Here is a 24,132-nt window from a genome sequence, read left to right on the forward strand (position 1 = left end):
GTGATAAATTTATGGTGCTAGTCAGCAGCTTTAAATGTAGGCTTTGCTTCCTATAAATCTAGAATGAAGAGATTTTGGTGGATTTGAAATGTAGAATATTGTTAACATTAACACAGAGTGATTGTAAAAAAATTATCTAAACTTCTGCAAAAATACAAGTACCCATGCTTTTGAACATCTTATGGACATCACAGTCTCCCTCTGTATTTAGTTAATATTATGTATTCTCTTTTATTTATCCTTTTACTTATAATTAATTTATGTGTAGAGAATAGGCTAGTACATGTGGCTCTGTGTTTTCCTACTTTTCCTACAGCTGATCTACAGGAGTGGGCCTCAAAACAGCAAAGGAAAAACTTCTGTGAAGTGGCAAAACAAGAATAACTTACTCTTCAACTTAATATTTTAATAGATCCCCTCAGCACAGACACAGAAAGGTTGTTCTTAATGCAGAATTGTCATTATGAGTAAACTGGACTTAATAATTATAAGCTACTAATATGAACATGAGCAAATGAAGGTGAAGCAAAGAGGCAGATTATTAAGGTAGACAGTACATAGTTTCTGGAATATAGTTCCTGCTGTATTCTCTTCTGTGCCTACTTCTGGCAGTTGAAAGCAACAAAACACTTTGCTGCTTACAATGAAATATACTCAGATATTTTTTACGATGGCTCAAAGAAACTAAAAGCTAAAACAATTTTCTTGAAAGAGCCTTTCTTCATATGCAAAGATCTCTATGGGAAGGAAAGCAAGATTATCATTTAATGATAGCTGTGCATTACTGCTTCATTGTCGATGTGGTTTTATCTTTTATATTCTTCTCTTCCACTGTCATTACAGAAATCTCTATTGAAGCTGAAACTTGAGAAACAAAGCTAACTTTGAAGTTTAATCCAGAGTTTAGTGAAGTGAGCATATTAATTTTTGTAGATTTTGCATCAGCCATTTGGTACACTGCATTTCTCAGAGCCACACATACTAGCACACACACTGCATACTAGAGAAGCCTAAACATCTTTATCAAATGGAAAAAGAAACTATGTCATCTTGGTTCATACTGAATTCAGTATGTATGAAGCATTTCATTAAGAAGCAGATTTGTTATGTTGCTATGGTGGTTATGTGGTTATGCCATCATGTACCTGGTAGAAATCAAGATTTTTGTCTGTACGTATGCAGTGTACCTAAAGAAATAACACAGCTTTCAAAATACATAGCTTCTAGCATCTAGGACTCCTCCAGAAATGGCGCAATCTGGAATAGGTCTAAATGCTTGGCAATCCTCCCCCACCCTGCCCATTCACACGCACACCAGCTTCGTGAACTGCCATACTCTACCTTCCATAAGAAATGCTCTTGTCCTAATTTGGTGTATGGTCACAACCACATTTTTCAGTAGTGATTGTGACATGCAAAGGACATGACTCAGCAGGACCCTAAAGCATGTGCCTCACTCACAGCACGTTTACATTCCCTTGATATGTAAGGAGCTACTAAGCAACTGAGTCCAGGTGTCAATGAATACTTGCCTGTGTAAAGCCAACAATATGTTTTAAACTCTCGAATTTGTGCCTGATAAAGGGTAAGTACCATGTTCCTTTATTAACTTGTTTTATCATCATTTTCAGGGAAAAAAATTAAAGCAAGCAGACTTCCTTTAAGCTCACTAGGTGACTACTGGAAATGATTGCTTCAGGGCCATAGAAACCAAATAATCCTTTTTCCACATTCTCTTGGAACATCACCAGCAACAAGCACAATGGGGGGTGGAGGGAGGAAAGTCTTACATCCCATTGTCTCCACAGGACTCAGTGTTCCCTACGGAACATCAGTGTCAATTTTTCCAACAGCTTACAGATTTGTCAGAATGAAAGCATCTTTCTGCCAAAGATAATGTCTATGTTTTAAGCGTATGGGTAAAGAAGACAATTGTGTCATCACTTGAATATGGCTTGCTTGTTTAAGCACTTCAGTAATCATTCCTACCTTGTAGTTTGCGGGTGCTTTGCAGTACTTAAGACTAAATTGTATTAAATCCTAGCTTCAAAAGTCTCAACAAAGTAGTATTGTTACAGGAATCTCCAAATTATGTATGATACTTTTTATATATTTTTTTTAAAGATCGGTGTTGAAATAAGTTCTCTAAAAAAGCTCTAGTGGTCAGCTTTTTTTGTGGGAGGTTTCTGCTGTTTAGTTCTGCTCCTCCTAGAACGTGACAAAATGAAACTAAAGGAAAACACCTTTTGCCTCCTCTCTGAACTTAACAACATGCATTTTTTCCAAAAACAAGAGAGTTCAAGACCACACAAATATTATTGCTAAATTTTAATCCCCTGAGAATAAAGTCAGGGTAAAGCAAACAAAGTCCATTGAGGAGAAGCTGTTCTTATTAGGGCATTAACTTCAGCAATGCTGTGAAAGGCCACTCCAGTGTATGTTCGCTATGCAAGCATCAGATGGGAAAGCATTCTCAAGCTGCCTCTTCCTGAATGATATTGAGGGAAAACTGTTTTAAAACTTTATCCTGGGAAGACTATTTCTCATCAGTATCTCAGGAACAAAGTACATATGTATTGTATGTCCTTTACATCACCAAGGCATGGCTGTCTGAGAGGGATGATGAGTAATAACAGTCAGTGATTAGAGACTTCAAAGGTCTGCAGCGAGGATAGTGAGCCGGTGGTGAAGAGAGAGAGTTTATGTTTAACATATGAGCCCTTATCAGCAACAGATTTGTTTTTCTTATTGATTCCTCTGTACTTGGCACTATATAGTTACAATTCTACCTTCGCAAGTGCTGCCACTGAGGAACCATCAGCACTAGTTTAAGTTCTATGTTTCCTGACCTTCAAAGAAAAACTTCACATGACAATTTGGTGATGTCCTAACATAGACATGACTTTTCTGGAGCTGCATTGGTAACAGCAGTAGGAGGAACTGGAGGAGAGAACAAAGTCAGGGGGAAGACCACTTCGGACGAAATCTATTTTAGAGCATGTCCCAGATTGAGTATCTTTGGATTTGTAGCATTTCAAGGCAGCGGTCTGTTGTGAACATGACTGTCCCTATCTTGCAAACACCTCACCATGAGCACAGACAAAAATGCATTTTTTTTTTTTCCCAGCATCATTAAAGAGAGAGACTGATTTGAGGATATATCTAAGATAATTTTGTGTCACTGACCATACAAAATTAAAATCAACTCATAATCCCCACCCCAGCACAAGTTAGTGAATACAGAAGTAGTATGCTGCTCTGCTCTGCTCTTCCTGAAGAGTGGGTGTGGTCTTATTTACATTGGCAAATGTATTCCAGCTGCCTCAACAGCTGGAAATTCAACAGATTAGGCTCTGTTGAAGTATACACTGTGAGAAAAGGACATGGCAGTGCTGTCCCCAGAAGGAACAGAATCGCTGGACTGGTTTCCTACAACTGGAAACAACAATGTCTGTCTTTCTGGGGCCTCTGCACAGATGATACCATAAATTTATGTCATGTTGGGAAAAAAAGAAGCTGAGCTGCTTTTGCTGAGATTCTCAAAAGTACAAACTACTGCTTTTATGAAGACTGAATCATCTCTGAAAAGGTTTCTATGGCCAAGGTATTTTCTCTGTATCTGCCAGAGTTTAGGAAAGCCAATTTTATGAGGACAAGAGAGCAGAACTATGTGTTGTCTTTATTTAGATGGCATTATAACCTAAAATTGCTGGGTGACCTCACTGGTAGTTCCAGCCAAAGGGCTGAACATGAGCCATACCAAGACAGAAAGCTGTGGGACACCTGAAGCAGACAGAACTGGGTGCAGTGCACAGATGTTTTGGGGCAATTCTATCTGCCTCTGCCAGATTCTTGAAGTCTAGTTATTTCCTTCTCACTCAGCTTACTGAACGATTGCTGATCAGGTTATATTAGCATTAAGACTGCTGTCTCTTGCTCTCAGGAGATCACTGACTTCTGAAATGAATGCTGTTTCTGTGCTGGTTTGCAGTGCAACACAAGTGGCAGTAATTTTGATCCACCCTGCCCTCCCCTGCAAAAATTACTGTTCTCTGAGTTTTAACTGTAACCCAAAACTTAATGATCAGCAATAACCTCTGAAAAATAGCCTACTGCTGCTTTGCTGTTCAGACTAAGTGGGGCTTTGTGCTCTGCACACATCTCAGTGCTCAACAGTCAGAAGTTTTGTGCAGCAATTTGAAGTGTCCTGTGAAAACAGCAGCTCTGGTTTTAGAACTGGAGCACTACCATAATATTGTTCTTACTAGCTCAAGGTTCAGTTTCAATGTAATAATAAATAAAAGCCCCCTGTTCAAATAGTTCCTTAAAAATACAGTAGTTTAAAAAGGAAACTGCAAAGATAGCAACTATTCCTGTTGAGGGAAGTGACTATAGGCCATGCAGGCTCTCCCTCCTGTAAATGAGGAAGAAGAGAATTACAAGAATCAAACACTGCTGTCCTGAATGATGAAGGTGACACTCAACATCATGTAAGTGGACTGATCTGTTCTGTAATGTGTGCGTGCTGCTCTCAAGAAGGGGGTACATGCATTAGTTTCAGGCGCATCATAGCTGGTAGTTCATTTTCTTATTCACTGCTGTTTAGAAGCTGCATAACCAAGTCTATTGTTGTCTAATTAGTCATAGCTGTGATACTGTTAGTATCTTCTAAGATGGGGCCAAAATTTGTATACTTCTCTTAGGGTAAGAAATGTAGATTACATGAAAACTGAAGCCCCCTTAGAAAAAACAGCAATGAATGCTTGCCATTCTTATGCTAGGAATTTAAAACACCTTTATATATAAATGTTATTTCAGAATCACACTGTCCAAATGAAGAACTTCTCAGTCATTTGAGATAAACTTAAATAAAACCCCATGAGCTGTTTTGGAGATGAGAATTTCCCAGAATCTCTGCTTCACATGGGAATTTGGTAATGAGTCAGACCAGCTCCAAGTACCTGTGAGCTGGAGAGCCCCAGGCAGTCTCTTTTCATGTAACTGGCTTGCCTAAAGTACTCTTATTCCAAGCATTCTTGCAAATTATTAATAAGTATTGACTTTAGGTTTAGCTTCTGCTTAGGTTTAAGAAACAATGCTTTGAAGCTCCTGTGTACAGTTTCCTTCTTTTCATTATATATATTGATTTGCCAAAGGATCTTATGTTGTGCTTCAGAAACATATTCTCAGAATCTTAGTGAACTAAAAATGTGATAGATTACAGGCTTTCAAATTTCAGATTTGCAATTAATCCTGTGGATTTGTCTCATATATTTAACTTCTAATTAATAAAAACTAATTCTGAAAATGTGAATGAAATTAGAGTGTTTACCCAGCTACAAAGACTTATACTAAACTACCTGGGGGGAAAAAAAAAAAAAAAAAAGATAATTCTCTGAAGTAAATACTTTTCAAAGGCTATGATTTAAACAACTGTGTAAAGGTACTAGGCTTAGTAACTACATAAGTGGTCTGATAACCAAAAGCTACTGTGAGACTGCTTTCAGTGAGAACCACTAGTCACTCACTTTCGTATAGGAACAGGGTGAAGCACCATCATGGATCTTCTTTTTGTTGTTGTTTTCTTCTGAGAACTAACTAAGAAACCTCAGCAGTAACTTATACTGATAACCTGTTAAGAAGCTATACAGATACTCTTCATATGTTTAGAGAAAGCCACCTATTGGAAGCAGTTCCACAAGCAGACATATTTATTGAGAGATGGCACCATGATGAAGTGAGAAAATCATGGTTGTCCTTAAAGAGCTCAAATTCTGCCCCTACCTGTCCAGAAGGCAGTAATACTTGTTTGCTTTCTAGATTAATTTTCAGCCTTGAATTACATCACTGCAAACTTGTGGAGCATTTTGGTATACATTCAATAACGTAAACCTGTTTAAAATACTGAACAGCAAAAGCTGCTCTTTGTATTTTAAACGTTCTTGGAATGCTCTGCTTTACCAAGTAAAGGTACGAACTCAAATTCGTATGTTTCTCTTGGAGAAGTCTACAAGCTATATTACAGCTACCATTAGAGGCTCATCTCAGTTTATCTGTTGTACATATGGGTATGAATTTTGAGAGGGGCAGAAAGACGTAATAGTGTGAGTGAAATCAAGTGTTTTCAAGCATAACTTTTTTCTTCCCAATTTCAGTGTTAACAAAACTGGCATTAAGTTTGTCTCAGACTGGTTTGCTTCCCCATTAGTTATCTAGTCCACTAGTTATCTCAGCAATGTTAGTCCAACACAACCATTGCAGAAATGGCTTTATTTTTCTCTCTGCTTGTTTATTGACATTCCCACCCTTGAATCTTCTCAGAGGTCTCTCAATGCTCTAATACATGCCAAATACATCACCTGACATGTCAGGAAAATGCATGACAAACATCCCCTCTTTCACAAGCAGTCTCACTATCCCATGCTTGTTTGAGGAAATGCTTCAAAACTTCTCTTCCTTATCTTCCTTTCCTTTGATAATGGGATTTATTCATCACTGTATTACTCTGTCCTGCTGCTGTAGCTTGCTCGGTGGAATTACTATTAGTTTACAGCAACAGGCATCAAGTGAGGTTGCCAAGTCATGCAGCTGAAAAATAGCAATGAAACAGGCCTCCCCATTTCTCTGCCTCTCTTTCCAGCTTCTAGCTCTGCAACATCCCCGTCGCCTGTCTCTCCACGTAATTTCACAGGTATTCATCTCCGATTTTTCTCGTTTCTTGTCATTTAGACCATATTCTCTGTCTTCTCTTCATGCTTCATCTCTTTGTGTATCAGCTAAAGTTTACTTTCTCCTTTGTAGCTGTTTATGCTTAAATTCACACTCCTACTTGTGTCATTAAAACTGTAATTAACATCCAACTGTGCAAAGCATTTTGGGGCAGCAACACAGAAAATAAAGCTGCAGCACCTAGCAGTACTGTCAAGTGGTTTGGATATAACAGTGTTTCCTAATGTCATTCATACACTTCCTGGTGCCTCCTTATTTGCTTTCTGTAGAAATGGGGTATTTTAACATGCTTTTACATCATGGAATACAGGTGGAACAAATACAAAAATATTTTTTTTGGGGGGGGAACCAACTACTTCAGTGCATGCCAGCATTTCAAAGCCACGGTCATGTATTTTAACAGTGATGTCACCCTGAAGGTCAGCATCCTACTGCTCCCTCCAGTTCCCATTTATGCAATTATCAGGCATGGAAGTAAGTTTAAGCTAACTACTTCCCTACACTGTGGACCAGTCATCAATAATTTGATGAGCCTTTCTGTTGATTTTAGGTTTTACTACTGGTACATTGATTTAAAGAAAAGCAAACAAAACATCCATTTCATAATTTGCTTTATTTCTGCCAGCAATATTTTTGTTTGTTTTCCCTGCCAGTGCATGTTCTTGGTCCCCTGTCATCTCTGTGGGTGTCCCTTTGAGGCTTTGGATCTTTGGTAAAGAAGGGACGAGGCCGTGTGACATCCTTGCGTATTCGTTCAAGCTTAGATTACTGAAGCATATCCACAGTAGTTCTTATTGGTTCCCCTTTCCACTGCTGAAATTCCAGAGACGATTAGTGCCTTCTGAGGTATTCAAAACAGGTAGCCAGTAACTTAAGGATGTCCTGGCTTTCTGATTCTGCCTGCTGATAATGGAGGAATTGCAGTTCAGCTTTAGAAGAGCTAAACTTGTATTACTCAGTTAAGTCTAGGTCATACATAAAGACTGCCAGTCACCAAACTAGTGGTTAAAAATTGGCAGGTACTGACATAAAAGATACTGACCGTCATTCTGTTAATTTAATCTGCTCACTGATTCTTTCAAATCATGTCAAGGACAGTATCATTAAATTTTTACATTCTGTTTGAGAAAAGGGCGTAAAACAAATTCCTCAGCATGTAAAGAGATTACATTAAAGTCAATATTTTCTCTTTGGTCAGGTGGGTCAGTTTTGGAATTGATCCAGTTTGCTTTCCTAAGTGTAAGCCTTCAGAGGAATTTTCAGTTTACCCCACCCAGCCAGCAAGCACAGCTTTGTTTAATGTTTTGAACCCTGCCTAGCTCCAGCAGAGAATATCCCATATTTATTGATACAGAGATCTTCTATGAATATGATAATAAATTCTTTGTGCTCAGCACTCACCCCGCTCATGTGCTAAAGGAAGCAGCTGACTGGCCTCTCCCTTCCATCATATCCTCTGGTATGAAGATAGTATCTTTCTGCAACCATTGCATACAGAAAAGATGCCACAAGCAAGCAGGTGTTCTCAACAGGCAGGAAGGAAGGGAGGAAAATAAATAAACCCAAGTCTGCAAATAAACCCAAGTCTGCAAAAGAGGAAGAAAGCTGTGACACACTGTCCTCGCTTTCTAGTATCTTACATTTTGAATCTTATCCCAGCCCTGCTACCAGCAAATCCCATGTGTCTTGAATCCAATGAAAGGGCTTTGGGCTGCTTTAGACAGTAGGGCTGGCAAGTTATGTTTCAAACAAATAATAACAAAACAAAGGAAGAGCCATTTAATAAGGTTTGCCCAGCAGAAGTTTTCCTGTGGATAAGCTACACTGGTGTTTGTCAGCTTTGCAAAATTAACCAAAGGTCCGTGAGTCATACTGGCTTTTTTCTATATTGCAGAAAAAAGCTTTCTGTGGAACGAACACTCGGGTTGTTGCTGCACCATCACAACCTTTTACATATGTCCTTTGATGTTTATGTAGCCTTAAATAATATTTTTCATTGGCTCTAAACTTATTTTTCACTAAAAATGTCAGGTTATGTTTAAAAACAAAACCAGAAAGCCTAGCCCTTTCCCAGCGGCTGCATGGCACTTAGTTGCCAGCTGGGGTTAAATTGCAACACCCGCAAAGAGACAAACTAAAATACTTCTAAAACAGAGATCTATAAAATGTGTATCTTGACATGTTAAAAAGAAATAATAAAAATCATGGGCTTCTGTTTAAACTAATTTCCTGCCAGTATTTACACTTGTATTTAAAATTATACAGACTGTGTCATTGACATCAATACTTTTGCTTAAAAACCTACATATATGCCCATACATGTTTATACACTGTCTGAACAGGGGAGTATGTACATGTTGTTGTAAGACAATGTACATCTTGTTATAAGAGAAGGGTAAGAATTGTTTTAAAAACCAAAAAAGTTCAGATGGATTGCCCTTTCTGTCCCATCTTTTGAGTAAAGAAACTTTCAAATTATACTTTCTAGTTAGAGCAATACTAGCCAGATCCACTTTGAATTATCATTAGAATTTATACAGTTGAAACCAATTAAAACTAACTAAACAAATCTTCCAAGCAAAGGCTTAAACAAGATCGCCCAGTTTAGCAGGAATGTGGAAAAAAGCATACGCAGTCTCTACTAAAAGTACCATTTTTATATACGGCCTTGGAGTTAAACAAACTTGGGCTTTAAATTCATTGCAAATAAGCCAAGTAGCCCTGAGGCAGTGAAATCCCCCAGAGGACATCACTGCCTACTTCCAAGCATGACTTTAATCACCAAATCACTACTTGCTTGTAGGGATACTTAAGCTTGCCCTGATGCTTAAACATCTTCACTTACTTTCTTGCCATAAGCAGAGTTTTTGCTGCTTCAGTACCCAATCTCAGCACCCTCTCATATAGCTTGGGAATGAATACGCATCAAACTACTGAATAGTGAAAGTACAAGTAAGTCTGTACAATACAACTGACCACATACGGTTATACAATAAGTACATCAGTAAATTCAAAGCAGAATAGATGACTCAATGGGTCATATTTTGAGATCCAGATTAGGAAATGATGTAATTGAAAAGTAAATGTCTTCTGTATGATGCCTTGATATTTCACTTCAGCAGTTCTTCTCAATGTACTTCTGAGCAAAGCCTCCTGTAGTAAAACTCTTTCACTCCTAAGGAATTTGGTAAAATCTCTTTGGTAGGCAAGTCAGCATTGACAACAGCTGTGCCCCGTGAACCATTCTCTACCTCCTCAAGGTTATTTCTGCTGCTAGCTATCTCCATGAATCTCTCCAGCAAGCTGAATAATACTTGTTGGCCATTGTCAAATATGAAATAGCATTTCTGACTTTGATTCAGGTTCTCAGAATGAATGAAGGGCAAGGACAGAAGCTAGAAAAGAACAGGAAAGAAAACACGTGTAACATATACCACAAACTCAGCTGTGTTGGCATTGCCCTAAATTCTGATTAAATCTTTGGACGATTCCAAATAAAGGAGGAAGTTGATGTTTCAAGCAGTTATCTTGGCTTTTTCTTGAGACATCAATATTTCAAAAGTAAGAAAATTAAGTTGGGTTCTTCACAGAAGTTAAACTTGCCAGAGGGGTAGAAAATTTCATTTCAGCAAGAAACAGTAACATTTTTTTCCCTACTTAAATAGCAGAAAAAATGTACACCTTCAACTACTAGCTTTCTAAATGAATTTCTCCCAGTTAAAATCTTTTTCAATATATTGTTCCTCATCTCCAAAGAATGCTCACAAGACTCTTGCTTCTGCCTACAGTCAGAGGCAGTATGAGGATATAAGAACTAAACCCGTGTGCAGAATTACTAACTGGGTGTCATGAAGCTCTCCTGTATGGCAGCAGGCTGCACAGCAGTTATCTCCCCTTGAGCAGGGATACCTCTCAAGGTTGCTCCTTGAGGCTGAAAGTCCCTTTACCTGTCATCATGGTACTGAATATCCTTTTAGTTGGTTTGAGTCAGGTGTACTGTCTCTGCTCCCTCTCAGCTGGGCCCTCCTCACTTGCACAGGATAAGAGACTGGAAAGTCCTTGATCAGGCTAAGTGCTACTGAGCAACAACTAAAACATCCGTGTGTTATCAGCATTATTCTCAGACGGAAGCCAAAACACAGCACTGCACCAGCTACTAGGAAGAAAATTAACTCTATCCCAGCCAAACCCATGACACTGGGTATAAGAACACAGGTGGAAGCAAAATCTAATTTTTTTTTTTCATTGTTTTTTTAATTGTGAGGAAAAGGTTGCTTCTAAACAAACTACTACTTCTATGTATATGTGTGTATATGTCAGCCTTCTATCCCTCACATGCAAAATTGGGCTGTTACAAGGAAGAGAAATCAGCATATGAGATCTGTCAGACTCTGCCCAATCTCACACATCTTCTCTTTAGGCTTGCATTTCACAATTGAAGCATGACACTATATCCTGTCACTTCCTTTATCATCTTCTATGCCAGCACAACTAGCTGACCCAAAACTGGGGTCTGCTGACCAAATGCATCAGGTCCACAGGGTACTGGAAAGAGGTCATAGCACTCTACTGAAGCTGGAGATGTGCCTTTAGACAGGACCCCATCTTGAGATAAGCTCTGCTAGAAGCCACAATCTGCTTTTGCAGCATTGTACCCCAAGCCCTTCCATATTACTTGATAGGATATATTCCTTTCCTGCAGACCAATGTACAAGCATGTACCGTGTGGTATTACTCAGCAAGTACACACCCTAGGGGGGTGAGGGGGGGGGAAGACAGTTCTGTTCTAAAAGTATAGTAACCTATTGTTCTGTTTGAAGCTTGAAAAGTCAATCTGGATTTGTTGCATGCATTTGTGTTATCCTGAGCTATCAGCAATGCTGGCTACCCTACTCTGTTGTACCAGCTCCCTGCAGCATAGAAAGTTGTTGCACATGCTTTACAGGGAAGCATATTCTCTGCTCCTCATAGTAATGCCTGATTTAATAGTTTTTGTTCTGGGTTTCTGAAGCTGAGGTATAGAGACTCACACTTGATTTTCTTTAAGTATTGACGGGTGGGCAGTTCTTGTACTAGAATGTATGGTTAAAACTAGGCAGAAGTAACCCAGTTGCAAGATACAATGTACAACTATAGGGAAAATATTCTAAATACAAACAAGCTTTTCAATGTACCAGATGAAAGCCCAGAGAAGACTAACCAGGATGATTATAGCCTAACTCAAAATACAAACGAGAGTCACATTTCTTAACAGGAAAAGATACTCTTATCTCATAGTGCTGGCAGGCCTACTAATAATGGTCCCTTCTGGCTTTAAAATACATGGCTGCGTATCAGAACGTGTAACAGCTGGAGAGGAGGAAGGCTTCCACAGAGAGAAACCACTAATATAGAGATGTATTTTTTTACTGGTATACCTTGCTTGGGAGAATCTCTGGAAAGTAACTATGTAGCATCAGTATCTCCACAGTAAGGTAAAGTTGCCTTCAGAGAAGCTTCCCTACCGCCTTACCTACATGCTGTAATTTTTCTAAATACAGTAAAACCAGTACAAAATCAGCCAAGCCTGAAATTTTAAAGGACCTTTCTGTAGTAAACTTCTTAATTTCAATTGATTCTATGATTGTAGTGCTCATTCTGGAGTTCTCGATTTTGGGTTTTTATGATATTTTTACATTATTTGCATTTTATTTGGAAAAGCTCACAAACCCCATATGCTCTATTTTATTACCGTGTACAGTTCACTCAGTAAAAATCTGAAAGAAGAAGATACAAACCTTTACATTTCTTTTATGTTCTTTGAACTCGGTGGATTTCTTTCTAGACCAAAGAGCAGCAGCAATCAGTCGCACCTAGTGATCAGCAGTGGGTACTGGGGTAGGTGTCTAATGGCCAGTGTCAGAAGCAGCTCTGTATTTTATTTGTGAGAGAGATAAAAGACCTGCCTTGAACTCAGGAATCATTCAAATCCATGTGCAAATGATGTGATGTAACAGTAACAGTCTGGTTTAGATCCTCATAATCAGTTTAACACTCCCTGAAACTTGACCTGAGCAGAGGTTGTCAAATTTTTGCACTAGTATGGTTTGTACTCTAGTGATTGATTCCATAAGACATTGGGGAAAAAATGAGGAAGGGAATGTAGGTGTTGTGGTTTTTTTCTCCTCAAAATAAATACTACAGAGAGAAAAAGGTGTTGGAGGAGATTTGAAATTAGAAAGTCTGTTCCTCAGATATGAAATTTATGGAGAGAAAAAAAACAACCCAACAACTGATTGGAAAAGTTCAGTAACGATTCAGCATCACATCACTGAAAGATTGGTGTAGCATAACACACAGAACTGATGTGGGCTTAGGTCCTGATTGATAGGTCTACATGTCTTAATCAGTTTACTACATTATCTGCATTTTAACAACTATTCAAATTATTAAGGAAGGTTTACTCTGAGTTTCCTTTGCTATGTGACTTCAGTGTTGTGCTTATGTGGGTTTTTTTGAGTCTTACAGATATCAAGTTTTGTTTGGTTTCTAAGCAAGTACTATTAATCCTTTACATTTTTACTATTTTAAACTGTTTTTGTGTTCTAGGGACATATCACCAAGCAAACATTCACATAATGACTTTGGGAGGGTATTGGGGTGGCCGACTGTGGGGCAAGGCTTGGACTGAGACAGGACTATGGAGAAGATTGGATTCTGGATCTGCCAGGCCAGACTGAGGTAGTGCTGGTGTGAACCATCTGGTTTAACAAAGGGTCAAGTTTAGAAAGGATTAGGTGAATTAGTTCAATTTGGTAATATAAGAGTCTAAAAGAAAAATGCATGTTCCTTTCACAAATGGGGAGGGGGTGTTGATTTGCTTGTAGATTGAAGCCTGCTACAGAAACATCAGTTATTGTTGGAGGAAACTGCTGAAAATTGTATGTGAACTTCTCAGAAAGAAAGATGAAACAGTCTAAAACTTATTTGAGATGTCCCTACAACTGCACTTCAGCCTCTGAACACACTTTCTATAACTAACCATTACAGAGTAAGCTGGTCTATTTTGAAATAGTATTTGCTGTGAAGTACTCCTATATATTGCAGGTCTTCTGTCATAAACCAAGACGTCTTCGGTGTTGTTCTGTAAAGAGTTTTAATTTACATACGGTATTATTTTTAGTTCTATAACTGTTGTCTAGGAATCAAATGTATCCTCACGAGGGGCTCCACCTCCAAGAGGGGGGGAATGGTTATCATCTAAATACGATTTTCCAGAGTTAAGTAAATGGCGGGTAATACGTATCCCGTTCTCGGAGAGGTATCTCGGCACGAAATCCATGCTCCATCCTTCGTTCCTGAAAGACGCTTTTTCCCCTTGCCACCGGGAGCACAGACAGCTTCCCGGCTGCAGACGAAGGCCCGTCCCCGACCCGAGCGGCAGGCCCGGCTCTCGCCGAGCCGCCGGCCGTTCGCCGCCGGGGCAGCGGCCAACGACGCCGCCGCAACACGGGCGGCGGCTCCGCTCCCCCCTCCGCCGCCCGCCCGGAGAGGGGGCTGCAAGGCTCTGGGCCGGGGGCTCGCCTGGGCCCCGCGGCCGTTGGCGGCCAGGCGGCACAGCTAAGGCCGGCGGTGCCTGTGGTGCGCGGCCTCCTGCCCCGGGGCTGCGTCCCGCCCCGGCCGCCTCCCCGCTCCGATCGCTTGAGTGATGAGCGCAAGCCGCCGCAGGAAGGGGGGGGAGGGCGCAGGCCGCGCTACGCCATTTTCGTAGTCGGTAGTGGAGCAGGGGAGGGGGGAGCGGAGTGAAGCGGCGGGGGGGGGGGGGGGGTGGGGAGGAAATGGCTCCGTATTGGGTGAAGCGGGCTGCGGGGACGCGTGTGTAGAACGGGCCGCATGGTGCGTAGTGTCGAGTGTGGGGCCTGGCGTAGCCGTGGTTGGTGAATAGCGTGGCGGCAGCAGGAGCTGCAGGAGGAGGAGGAGGAGGCGCTGCGGCGGTTTGGTACCGAGCGGAGAGGGAGATGCACACGGCACTCGAGTGAGGTAGCTATAAAACCCCATTTGTTTACATTCCCTCCCCCACAACCGGCCGGCGCTGCGGTGAGGGTGGCGGCAGGCCCCGGGCTGGCGGCTGGGGGGGGCACTGAGGGGCGCGCAGGGCTTGCGGACGAGGAGAAGGAGCCGGTGACGATCGGCAGTAACGGACACGACCTTCCCCGGGATGCCGAGCGGGGGACACGGCGGCGCGGCCGCCTCATCACGTGTCGGCGGCGAGACCCGCCACCGGGCCTGGGGTCTGCGCGGGTGGGCGAGGGAGGCCGGCGGGAAGCCGGGGGGCGGTGGTTGGGGGGGTGGGGGGAGCCGTGCCCGGCCTCCCCTCCGAAGTAGCGGAGCATGAGGCGCAGCCGTGGCCCCCTGGCACATCTCCCCCACCCCCTTTCTTCCTCCGGCTCTCGAGTCGACCATGCGGCAGGTAAATCCTCCCTGCCCCCCTTTCTCTCTTGAGGGGACTGGGACGTGGCGGCGGCTACTGGGCCGTAACTGCCCTCGCCGTTTTGGGCGGAGAGAGAAAAGAGGGGGGGCGGCAGGATGCGGCGGTTGGTTGGGGGGCGGGCGGCGCTGCGGCGTCCCGCTGGGTCCCGCGGCAGGCTCAGGTCTGTCCGGGGCGGCCGGGATCTCCGGGCGGCGCGTAGCGCTGCTTCGCTTCGGCTCTTGTCATTTTCTTCTCGACCCAGTTCCCGTCCCGAGTGCGGTTTGGGAGTGCCCGTCCTTGCAGGGCCACGGGGAGGTCCCGGGCACAGGCGGACGGTGCTGTGCTTTCCCGTTCCGCACAGGCTGCCGCTGCTGCAAGGAGAGGGTCGCTGCCAGCGGGTGTGCGGGAGGGGTCAGCTTCGGGGCTGTGTCTGTCTAGGGCTCTGTAGCGTTCTGTCATAGTGGTTGAGGGGCAGCACAGTGATGGTGGATGATGAGAAATCCACGAGATTAAATCTTGCTTGGCCTGACGTTCCTAATTAGCGTTAAAACGGCAGAAATGGCACTTGGGCTGTAAACTGTATGTAAGCTTAAAGTTATGAGCGGGTTGGGAGATGTCGTCGCTGGCTGTAGTATACTGTACACAGAACTGAGTGAAAGGAATTGATCTACTGATCTCAACTGTTTCTACTGCTTATGCTGCATCCATTGGAAACATACCTAACGTTGAAACCTTGGAATAAAATTACTCTTTAAAACGTTTAGTTACCTTTGTCTTTTTTGGGGGGCTCCTGTAGAAGTGTTGATACCTGCTAGCTCTTGAACTCTTGCCTCTGAGCAAGACTTGCCTGACTTAGAAACAGCTCAGGTTTCTAGCACCCTAAAAACGATATGCCTTTAAGCAGCAATCATAATTTGTTCTTCTAAGTGAAGATAACATGTCATACCATACCTCAGTATGATAGTACTGGGGGAAACTGCAATACATGAAGCCTGATGCACTGTTGAGAAATGTACACTGGAAGGCCTGGTTAAATTTTCAGAAATGGGGAAGCAGTTGCCATCTAGTTACTAAATATAATTCCTGGAGTGTTTCAGCTGGTATGTTCTAGTGTCGCTTACAGTGTAGTAACTGATACAATGACATAGAAGATTATTTCTGTGTAAAATAGGTATCCTATTACGTTTTAAAAAGTCTTATTTTAACAGAAGACACTCGAGAGTTTCTGTCACTGAAGAATGTGTTTTCCATTAGATGCATAGGGGAATGAGCTTGCTGTCTGGACTGGAGGAGCATATGACTCAACTTCAAAGCAAGAGTCAGACTTACTCATGGTAACTTCTTAGGCTAGCACTCAGTTACGACAATATAAGAAAATAATGTGGAGAAAGTTCTGTGGTTCCTAAGGACTCTGAGACCAGCATGACTATAGACTTTACTAACTACATTTTTGTTGTAAGCTTAAAATAGTGGTGGTGGTGTCCTGCAGCTCTTCTTTTTAAACTGCTTTCAACACTTACTTCTGAGAAAGAAAGTATACAGCCATGCCATCCACTTCTAAAAATGTGGCCGGTATATAGTCTGAATTAATTGTGTATGTTTTAGGAGATTAATGTGGCAGTTCCATAGGGTATGTGCCTTAGTGTCCACAGAAGACGTGGAAGGATTGTACGCAGTTGCATATCTGGAATAGGCAACATGAAAAGTGATTCTGCCTAGGTAAAAAAAAAAAAATTCTCCAAAACAACGAGGTTTATTTTAACTAATATTCTTTGCTCTTGTGTGGGTCTTCGTGCCTTTTCCAGGTTGGCAAGTTTGGAGTATGTATTCAGTCAGTCATAAATTGTGCAATTACAGAAAAGTCTTATACAGTGATGCAAATGTGTTCATAGGCTTGGCTGTCTTAACATTTGTTTCTCCCATTACAAAAAAAAAAAACCAAACAAGTGAAATTGGATCATCATGGTAATTCAAGTATATTGCAGAAAGTTAATGTGAAAAAGCACAGATCCTGGTGCTGACCTCTGTCTACTGTGGTGCTTGGAAATACCCCTTGTTTAATTAGTGATCTCAGGCTAAGATCTATGTGACTTTGTAACAGTATCAATTTTCTGGAGTTAGATGTGAAAAGTCAGCAGGAGAGTATTGAGTGCATTTGGTACTTAGGCCTTAAATGTTAATAAACCATTCGTTTTGAGTGCTCAGTAGGAAGCCTTCATAAGATACATACTTTTTGTGTAGTTAGACTTAACACAAATAAGATACAAATGTATACACATGGAAAAATGACTATATCTAACCTGGCATAGATTTCCTTGGTGGTCTTCACTAAGTCAAGCAACTAATTTATATACTTCAATCCATAAAACGTTTTTGGCAAAACAATGGCTGATTCAAGTAGGAAGAAACTTTTAAGTAGTGCCCAGATTACATGGACCTCAAACTTGGGTGTGTATAGTCCCAAAAGAACTATGTTTAGACTTGTTTGCTTTGGCTGTCTGATTTTAATGTTGTTTGATCATGATCGTACCTATTGTAATGACTGTTCTTCCTGTCTCTGTCACAGTTTTTACAGAAGTGGAAGTTTATTTTGAATGTATGATGGGCACTTGATAAATTGGTGATAAATCAGTCTGAATTTGGAAGCAGTTACATGTTTCCATCAGATGGAATTACTGAAGTAAAATTGCACGAGCTACTTAAAAGCTGAGCTCCATGAAAGTTTTCCTGCAAGTCAAGGTTTGGTCCTTAACTCTGGTGAAACTTAATGAAAAGATCGTGATACCTTTGCAAACTACAGAATCAGGGATGGACAGGCATAACTGTGTGTGTCAATGAAAATTAGAGCAAGAAAACCTCATTCCATTTTCTTCGCAGTTTGGCTATCAACTGTCAGAGCGTTCGCTATTTTATAGCATGTTATAAAATGTTTTCAGAATTGTCAAATGAATGTATCCTGGCTCTTCTCAACACAATGGAAAATATCAGTAGAAGTTTCAAAGAAGGAAAGCTTAATTGGAGTTCCTCTTAATTGTGTAGGTATGCTTTTCACAGAATTAGCTTTAGGTGCAGGGAGAGTTCTCTGAAGACTAAGAATTGCCTTTAGGGAAGTAATTTCTGTCCTAATGTGAAGAAAACCAGCATCGCTTCCTGTTTTTCTATGGGAGTCCAACTTAATTTAGAGAGCAATTATTTAAAACAATTTTACCATATGACAAGATCTCATTTTTGGGGGTGGGCCACTGAAGTTACCTTAAATAAGAACTAGTAATTTTAGTTTGATAAAGGCCTGAAGTAACACCTGATGCAGAAAGAATTTAGATTGGTTTTAGGTCATTCTTAAATTGCGACTGAGATATTACTTGAAATGCACCCAATAAAATCTGGTAAAGAAATGTGTACCCATTAGGCAAAGCTATATCAAAGCTGTTCTTTAAGTTTCAAAAACTGATTGAAATGCTGGAAACCATGTCTTGCCTACATTGTAATCTAAAGGAAAGAAAGGTACGCACTGTGTCAGTCCACCTATTCATAATACTTTATGTGGTATTGCATCAGTGCCATTGCTCCTTTTATTTCTCTCTTTTTCTATGTAATAGAAATCTGACGGGTTAAAGTTAAAAAATAGTTGTTTGAAGTCACTTTTCTTTTGTTACCTGTTGTGATAATCCAAACCCTGTACAGGTTTTAATGCACAAAAAGCTGGAAGCCAGCATGAAAGACAGGGAAGATGATGGTTTCCTGATGTTCATCTCAAAAGCTTCTGAGAAGAAGAGATGCTGAAATTATATGTAGGGTGTTGTGCCCATGCTGGGGGACACAGTTCATTACACTGGAAATATCCTAATCTTCTGGGTATCACATCGTGCTGCCTCATCTTCTGCTTTCCATTTTCTGACTTTGTTGCTGCAGAGGAGGAATGACTCAGCTGTTGTCTTTTCTCTCTCAGCTTTTGATGACCTATGAGCTTCATTCTCCTCTGGCTGTCACCTTTTCTATAGCTTGATGCTTTCCAAAGCAGAAGCACGAGTGAAGAAAATCTTGCTGGTTGGTCTAATGCAAAATCAGATTGCTACTAAAAATGTATGGACCTGTTACAAAATTTATACTGCGCTATTGGAGAGCCTGAATTTAGGTGTATTTGTCTGTTACTGTGGCTCTGTGAACAACATGAACAGAACAAGAAATATTCCTAAATGGATCTTGAACATAAGCAAAATTAACCTAGATCAGTTTGGTTGTGTTTATTGGGAGATTTTTGGCAGTGCACATTAATAAAACTAATCTCTAGGTTTGGAGTTTTTTCTGCGGGGGTTGTTTGGTTTTGGTTTTGGTAAAGGTTTTTTTTTTGAAGAGCAGTTCTAAGAGAAATCTCATTTTCACTTGTGAGGAATATATCTGTAGTTTCATGATAAAGTTTGCTACAGAAACCTACTCCTTTTTTATTCTGTGTTGGCACATCATCTTAGTATTAAAATATCAAGTATGTACAAAATGTGGAATATTAACTAGAGAGGAGTTAGAGCTCTGTTAAGAGGTACAGAAAATGGTACTCTGTAAGCATTTGATTTGGTGCTTAAGTGACAGAGACTTTCTGAAGTCAATGGCATTAGGTAGCTAAACCAATCTAGAACTGAGATAAAGTCTGCGTAATGGTGGAAGTTAATGAGTAACTATGATCACATCTGAAACTCATTAATCACAGTAAGTCCTGTAAAAATATTCCTGTGGTTAGTCTTTTTGTAAATGCATACGTGAGATAAAAAGCTCTTCAGATTAAGAATGTATGAAGGATGTTTTATGCAAGACTACAGGATTTCCATAGAATTATGCTCAACAGACTTTGTGCAGTGTTTCTGCATGTAGGTTGTAAACACTTCACAAATAGTTTCCAATCACAGCTCCTAGTAATGACTGCTGTAATAAAAAGTGAATTCCGGATAGGTGCTGTCATACACTTTCTGTATAAAGATAGATGTATCAAGATTACTTGACTTGTAACACATTCATAAACTGATCTTAATGTGTTTTTATTACAGCTGCATTTTTATCACTGCAGTGTGGTGATTACTAGTGGACAAAAATAAGATATTGAATTCTGAGGAGTAACTGTAAACGATAATGGATTTACAGCTGGTGATTGGGTATCTATAAATAGTTCCTCTTTTAAGCAAGCTAATTGCTGATGATAACATGCAGCCATACTTGGGTTTGAGTATCAAAGCCAAACAAAGGAAAAATACATGTAATACCCAAGGTACTCTCCTCAAATAGGTGTTTTGAGTATTTTGTTAATATTCAGAGCCTTGGGCAACATGGTCTAGTGTGAGGCGTCCCTGCCCATGTCAGGGGAGTTACAACTAGATGATCTTAAGGTCCTTTCCACCCCTAACCATTCTATGATTCTGTGATTTGATTTGCAATATTTTGTCAATATTGATTTGCATTCTAAGTTGGACTGAGTAGCACTGTATACCTGGATGACTGCTTCTAAAGTTGTTCATGTTAGTAACCATATGTCATTTGTACAACTGAAACTTGAGTTTAACTCACCTTGCACAAATCCTAATAATACCACAACAGTGTTTCCTGCGAGGGCAATAATGAGCAGGTATGCATCTGGGTCAAAGGCTTATTTTGCCACTGTAGGCACTACTTCATTCATATCATATGCGGAACAGTCCAGAAGAGTTTCTTTACCGTCAAGTGGAATATCGTAGTCTATGTTATAACTGATCATATTACCCTCAAGGCTCTATGCAATTTCTGTGATCCATTCCTGTAAAGAAAGACATCTTTTCAGTCAGGGCTCCACTACCTTGATAAGTACTCTCACTCCATGAAATGCAAGCCATATAATTTAGGCTATATTTATTGGCTAGTTCTGTTTGCAGAGCATAGAAGCATTTTATTTATTGTTGACCTGAATATATCTGTCTACAAAAGACAGTATCTCAGCTGAAAAGTACAGTTCTAACGTGTACTAGCTTACACGAAAACTTAAGAGAGATGCTACTTGGCTGCAGTCCAAATAATGTGCTAGCTTTGCATTGCTCCATATTTGGTGTTTGTGGTGTTTGTTTGTTTGGGGTTTTTTAATAAAAATAAAATATTCTTGTTTATTCGATGTCTGATATAGTGTGTAAACAGGATAGACTTTCCATCATTCCTGTTCTGAACTGCATATTGAGGCAACTGTCTAGCAGAGGCATTGTATTATGTAATGGTGCTTGAATTGTCCAGCTGCTCTCAAGACTTGTACCATATATTCACTTAACTATATAGTAGTTGGAGCAGTAACAAAATTTAGCTTAGTACTGTAATCTGCCCATAGATAACAAAATGTGTATGTGTAACAAAATTTAGCTTTTTATTGTAATATGCCCATAGATAATTTCTTAATGCTTGTAATATATTCTAGACTTCTATTTTATTTGCTTGTTATCAAAAGCCAAAATTTCCTCCCATGCAAAACTTACTTTTTGACACGGTTACTGTTTTTATACTACAAGTAAGAGATTGAGTTTTGTAAAGTGTGTAGTCCAAATTTATGCATCTTCGTCTTGCAGGGTGAGGTACAGAGCATGTCAGGAGAATTTCGGTTTCAGTCCTCGGGGCAAAAATTCCCGTGCTGGCTTTTGCTGACTATGTATGTTAAGTAGTAGGGAGAGGAATGCAAGGGGCTTATGCCGACTCCTAAAAGAATGGATTAAGATGAGATGCTTTAATAATGCTGCAACTGTAACAAATTATTATGACTCACTTCTATTTCTTTGTATCAAACTTTGTGGCTCAAATTAATTGCAGTAAACAGTCATGCTAGGCAATGTAAACACTTTCACTGTCTTTGAAGACTGTACCTGGTCTTGTATTCCTCATAGAAACTGCTGTTTTGTCAGTGCTAAGTGGCTGCATTTGTCTAATGAAGAGTGCATTATTGTTGTGCTTTTTATCCTTTAATGCATAGGAACACCTCTCATAGTTTAATTGTGGTGTAGATTAAGCCAAAACCCCTTAAAATGTATGGATTTAATATTTTAATGGGTTTTTGTTAATTGGACTGTGGACAAATCAAAAGTGTTTTAGAATAAGACAACATACTGTTGTTGAGTTCTTAGTTTAAAAAATGAAAAAGGCAAATTGTCACTTCAGGGAAAATTCTGAGTGTTTCTACAACTAAATTAATGTACTGGAATTTTCTGTCTTACCATAGCTTAATTGTTAACAAAAAATTCAAAATGTGGACATGAAAGGCAAAGGATTAATTACATTTTATAAACAAAATATTCTCAAAATAAAACATTGAGAGGAGTGCATTGTTCTTCAAATAAAAATGATGAGTTTTAACTATGAAAAAATACATTTTTCCTGACTTTTTGCCCATATCTTATCAAAAACATCACACAGTAGTTCCAAGAAGTGATTGAATAATAATCTGAAGTAATAGTCACGTGCTCTACTGTTTTCTCTTCCGTACATGCAACTACGGTTTGCTTTGGTTTTACTTTTCTTGACAAGCAAAGCAAGATCCTTAACTTTTCTACCTTATAGTCCTCTTACCACTATCCACTTATTAAACATTACATTTACAGTATTAAAGCTGAAAACTAGAAAGTATATTTGATTTAATCAGAAATGTGTAAACAGTGAACTTAGCTTATCAGACAAGAAAATACTTTCTAGTATTTGTGCTTATTTGTTGTGCTTTGCTTTGAGGATACAATTATGCTGGCCAAAGATAAGATCCATTGTTAGCTTTGCTAAATTTCTAAAATGGTATTTCTACATTTATTATTCAGGCATCAGGTTATAAGATTTCCCCCCTATATTGGAAACTTCTCTGGTCAGGGACTATGGTAGAGCATTAGCTAGGTACGGATGTCAAATACAGGTTTGGGTGCCAAATAGCGAACCTATTTATTGAAGTATTTAAACGTCTTAACCTGGCAGTGAGGTGGCCTGCTATGTTATGCTGGTGCCTAGATATCATAAAAACTTAAATGACTATGAAGAGGATCAGAGGATTCACAAGAAACTGTGTTGTGCATCTAGAAATAAGAAAAGTAAAACCTCAGACTCTTCTAACAGCACACAAGTGTTTAGGTATCTTCAGGTGTTGATAGCTGGAATGAGAAGCTTGTTCTCAGGATTAAATTCTCATACTGTTTAATGATATTTTAAACTGAGCTATTTTAGATGTTAAAATAAGTTTAGAGGTGTGGATGGATTGTAACTGTCTTGATTTGTAACTGGTTCTTCCAGTAGATTTTAATTTTGCTGATGCATATCAGTTTGATGGATTTCTGTCAGTTTAGCCTGGTGGTTTAAGCCATCTTCTACCACATGTAATTTGAAATACTGTAGTTTTAATTGGCTATATTTTGTAGAAAAGATGTGCAACCCTGGTCACATAATGCATTTACCTTCAATAGCTTTAATATGATCACAGTCGGGTATTTTGTAATACAACTTTGATGTGCTCAGCAGACTCTGGAAGGGGATGATGGACTGGCAATTACAGTAGCAAAAGGGGAGGGAGGGAGGATCATTTTAACAGAAAAAGCTGACTCCACTATGCATGGAATAATAAAGCATTTGTTGCAGAAACTCATGTTTACATTCTGTGAATCTCTTAAATATTTTTGAAGTTGAACCTGTGAAATAATGGTCACAACTGACTATTGACCCTTTGATTTTGGAGGTAAAGTCCAGTTTTCATTTGGTTTCAGCTATCAGTGCCAAAGAGCATAAACATCTTTGGGAAATTTGATAACCCATAATTTCAGTGGTAGGCTGCCAAACCATTTCTGTTCATCAAAAAGAGAAAAACTACAAATATTTTACATCACCCTTTGCGGAATGTACCTCTTGATTAGTCAGGATGGTTGTGTTCTTCCAAAAGAATAGATTTGTTTCAAGATTCGCTTACTGATCACTTGTGTTAAAGGTAGAGA

General features: G+C 40.0%; 1 protein-coding gene and 1 long non-coding RNA gene across 6 annotated transcripts in view; one reads left to right on the plus strand and one right to left on the minus strand.

The window, feature by feature from the left end:
* Nucleotides 1-24,132, plus strand: part of SLC39A10 (solute carrier family 39 member 10) — a 124,439-nt gene that overhangs the window by 70,870 nt on the left and 29,437 nt on the right. For 2 of the 5 annotated variants that reach the window (XM_030486335.1, XM_030486338.1), the window contains exon 1: nt 14,755-15,178. The exons of 1 other annotated variant lie outside the window; for it this stretch is intronic. In XM_030486335.1, coding sequence (XP_030342195.1) covers nt 15,170-15,178 — 9 coding nt within the window. In that variant the 5' untranslated portion in view covers nt 14,755-15,169. 2 more of the 5 variants (XM_030486336.1, XM_030486339.1) reach the window with 2 other exon arrangements.
* LOC115608113 lies at nt 7,326-8,278 on the minus strand. Its single transcript, XR_003991439.1, has 2 exons — nt 8,131-8,278; nt 7,326-7,632 (listed from the first exon to the last, which is right to left on the minus strand). It is a non-coding gene; the product is annotated as an uncharacterized LOC115608113 (long non-coding RNA).

The sequence above is a fragment of the Strigops habroptila genome, chromosome 5 (assembly GCF_004027225.2).
Source record: "Strigops habroptila isolate Jane chromosome 5, bStrHab1.2.pri, whole genome shotgun sequence".
Lineage (NCBI taxonomy): Eukaryota > Metazoa > Chordata > Aves > Psittaciformes > Psittacidae > Strigops > Strigops habroptila.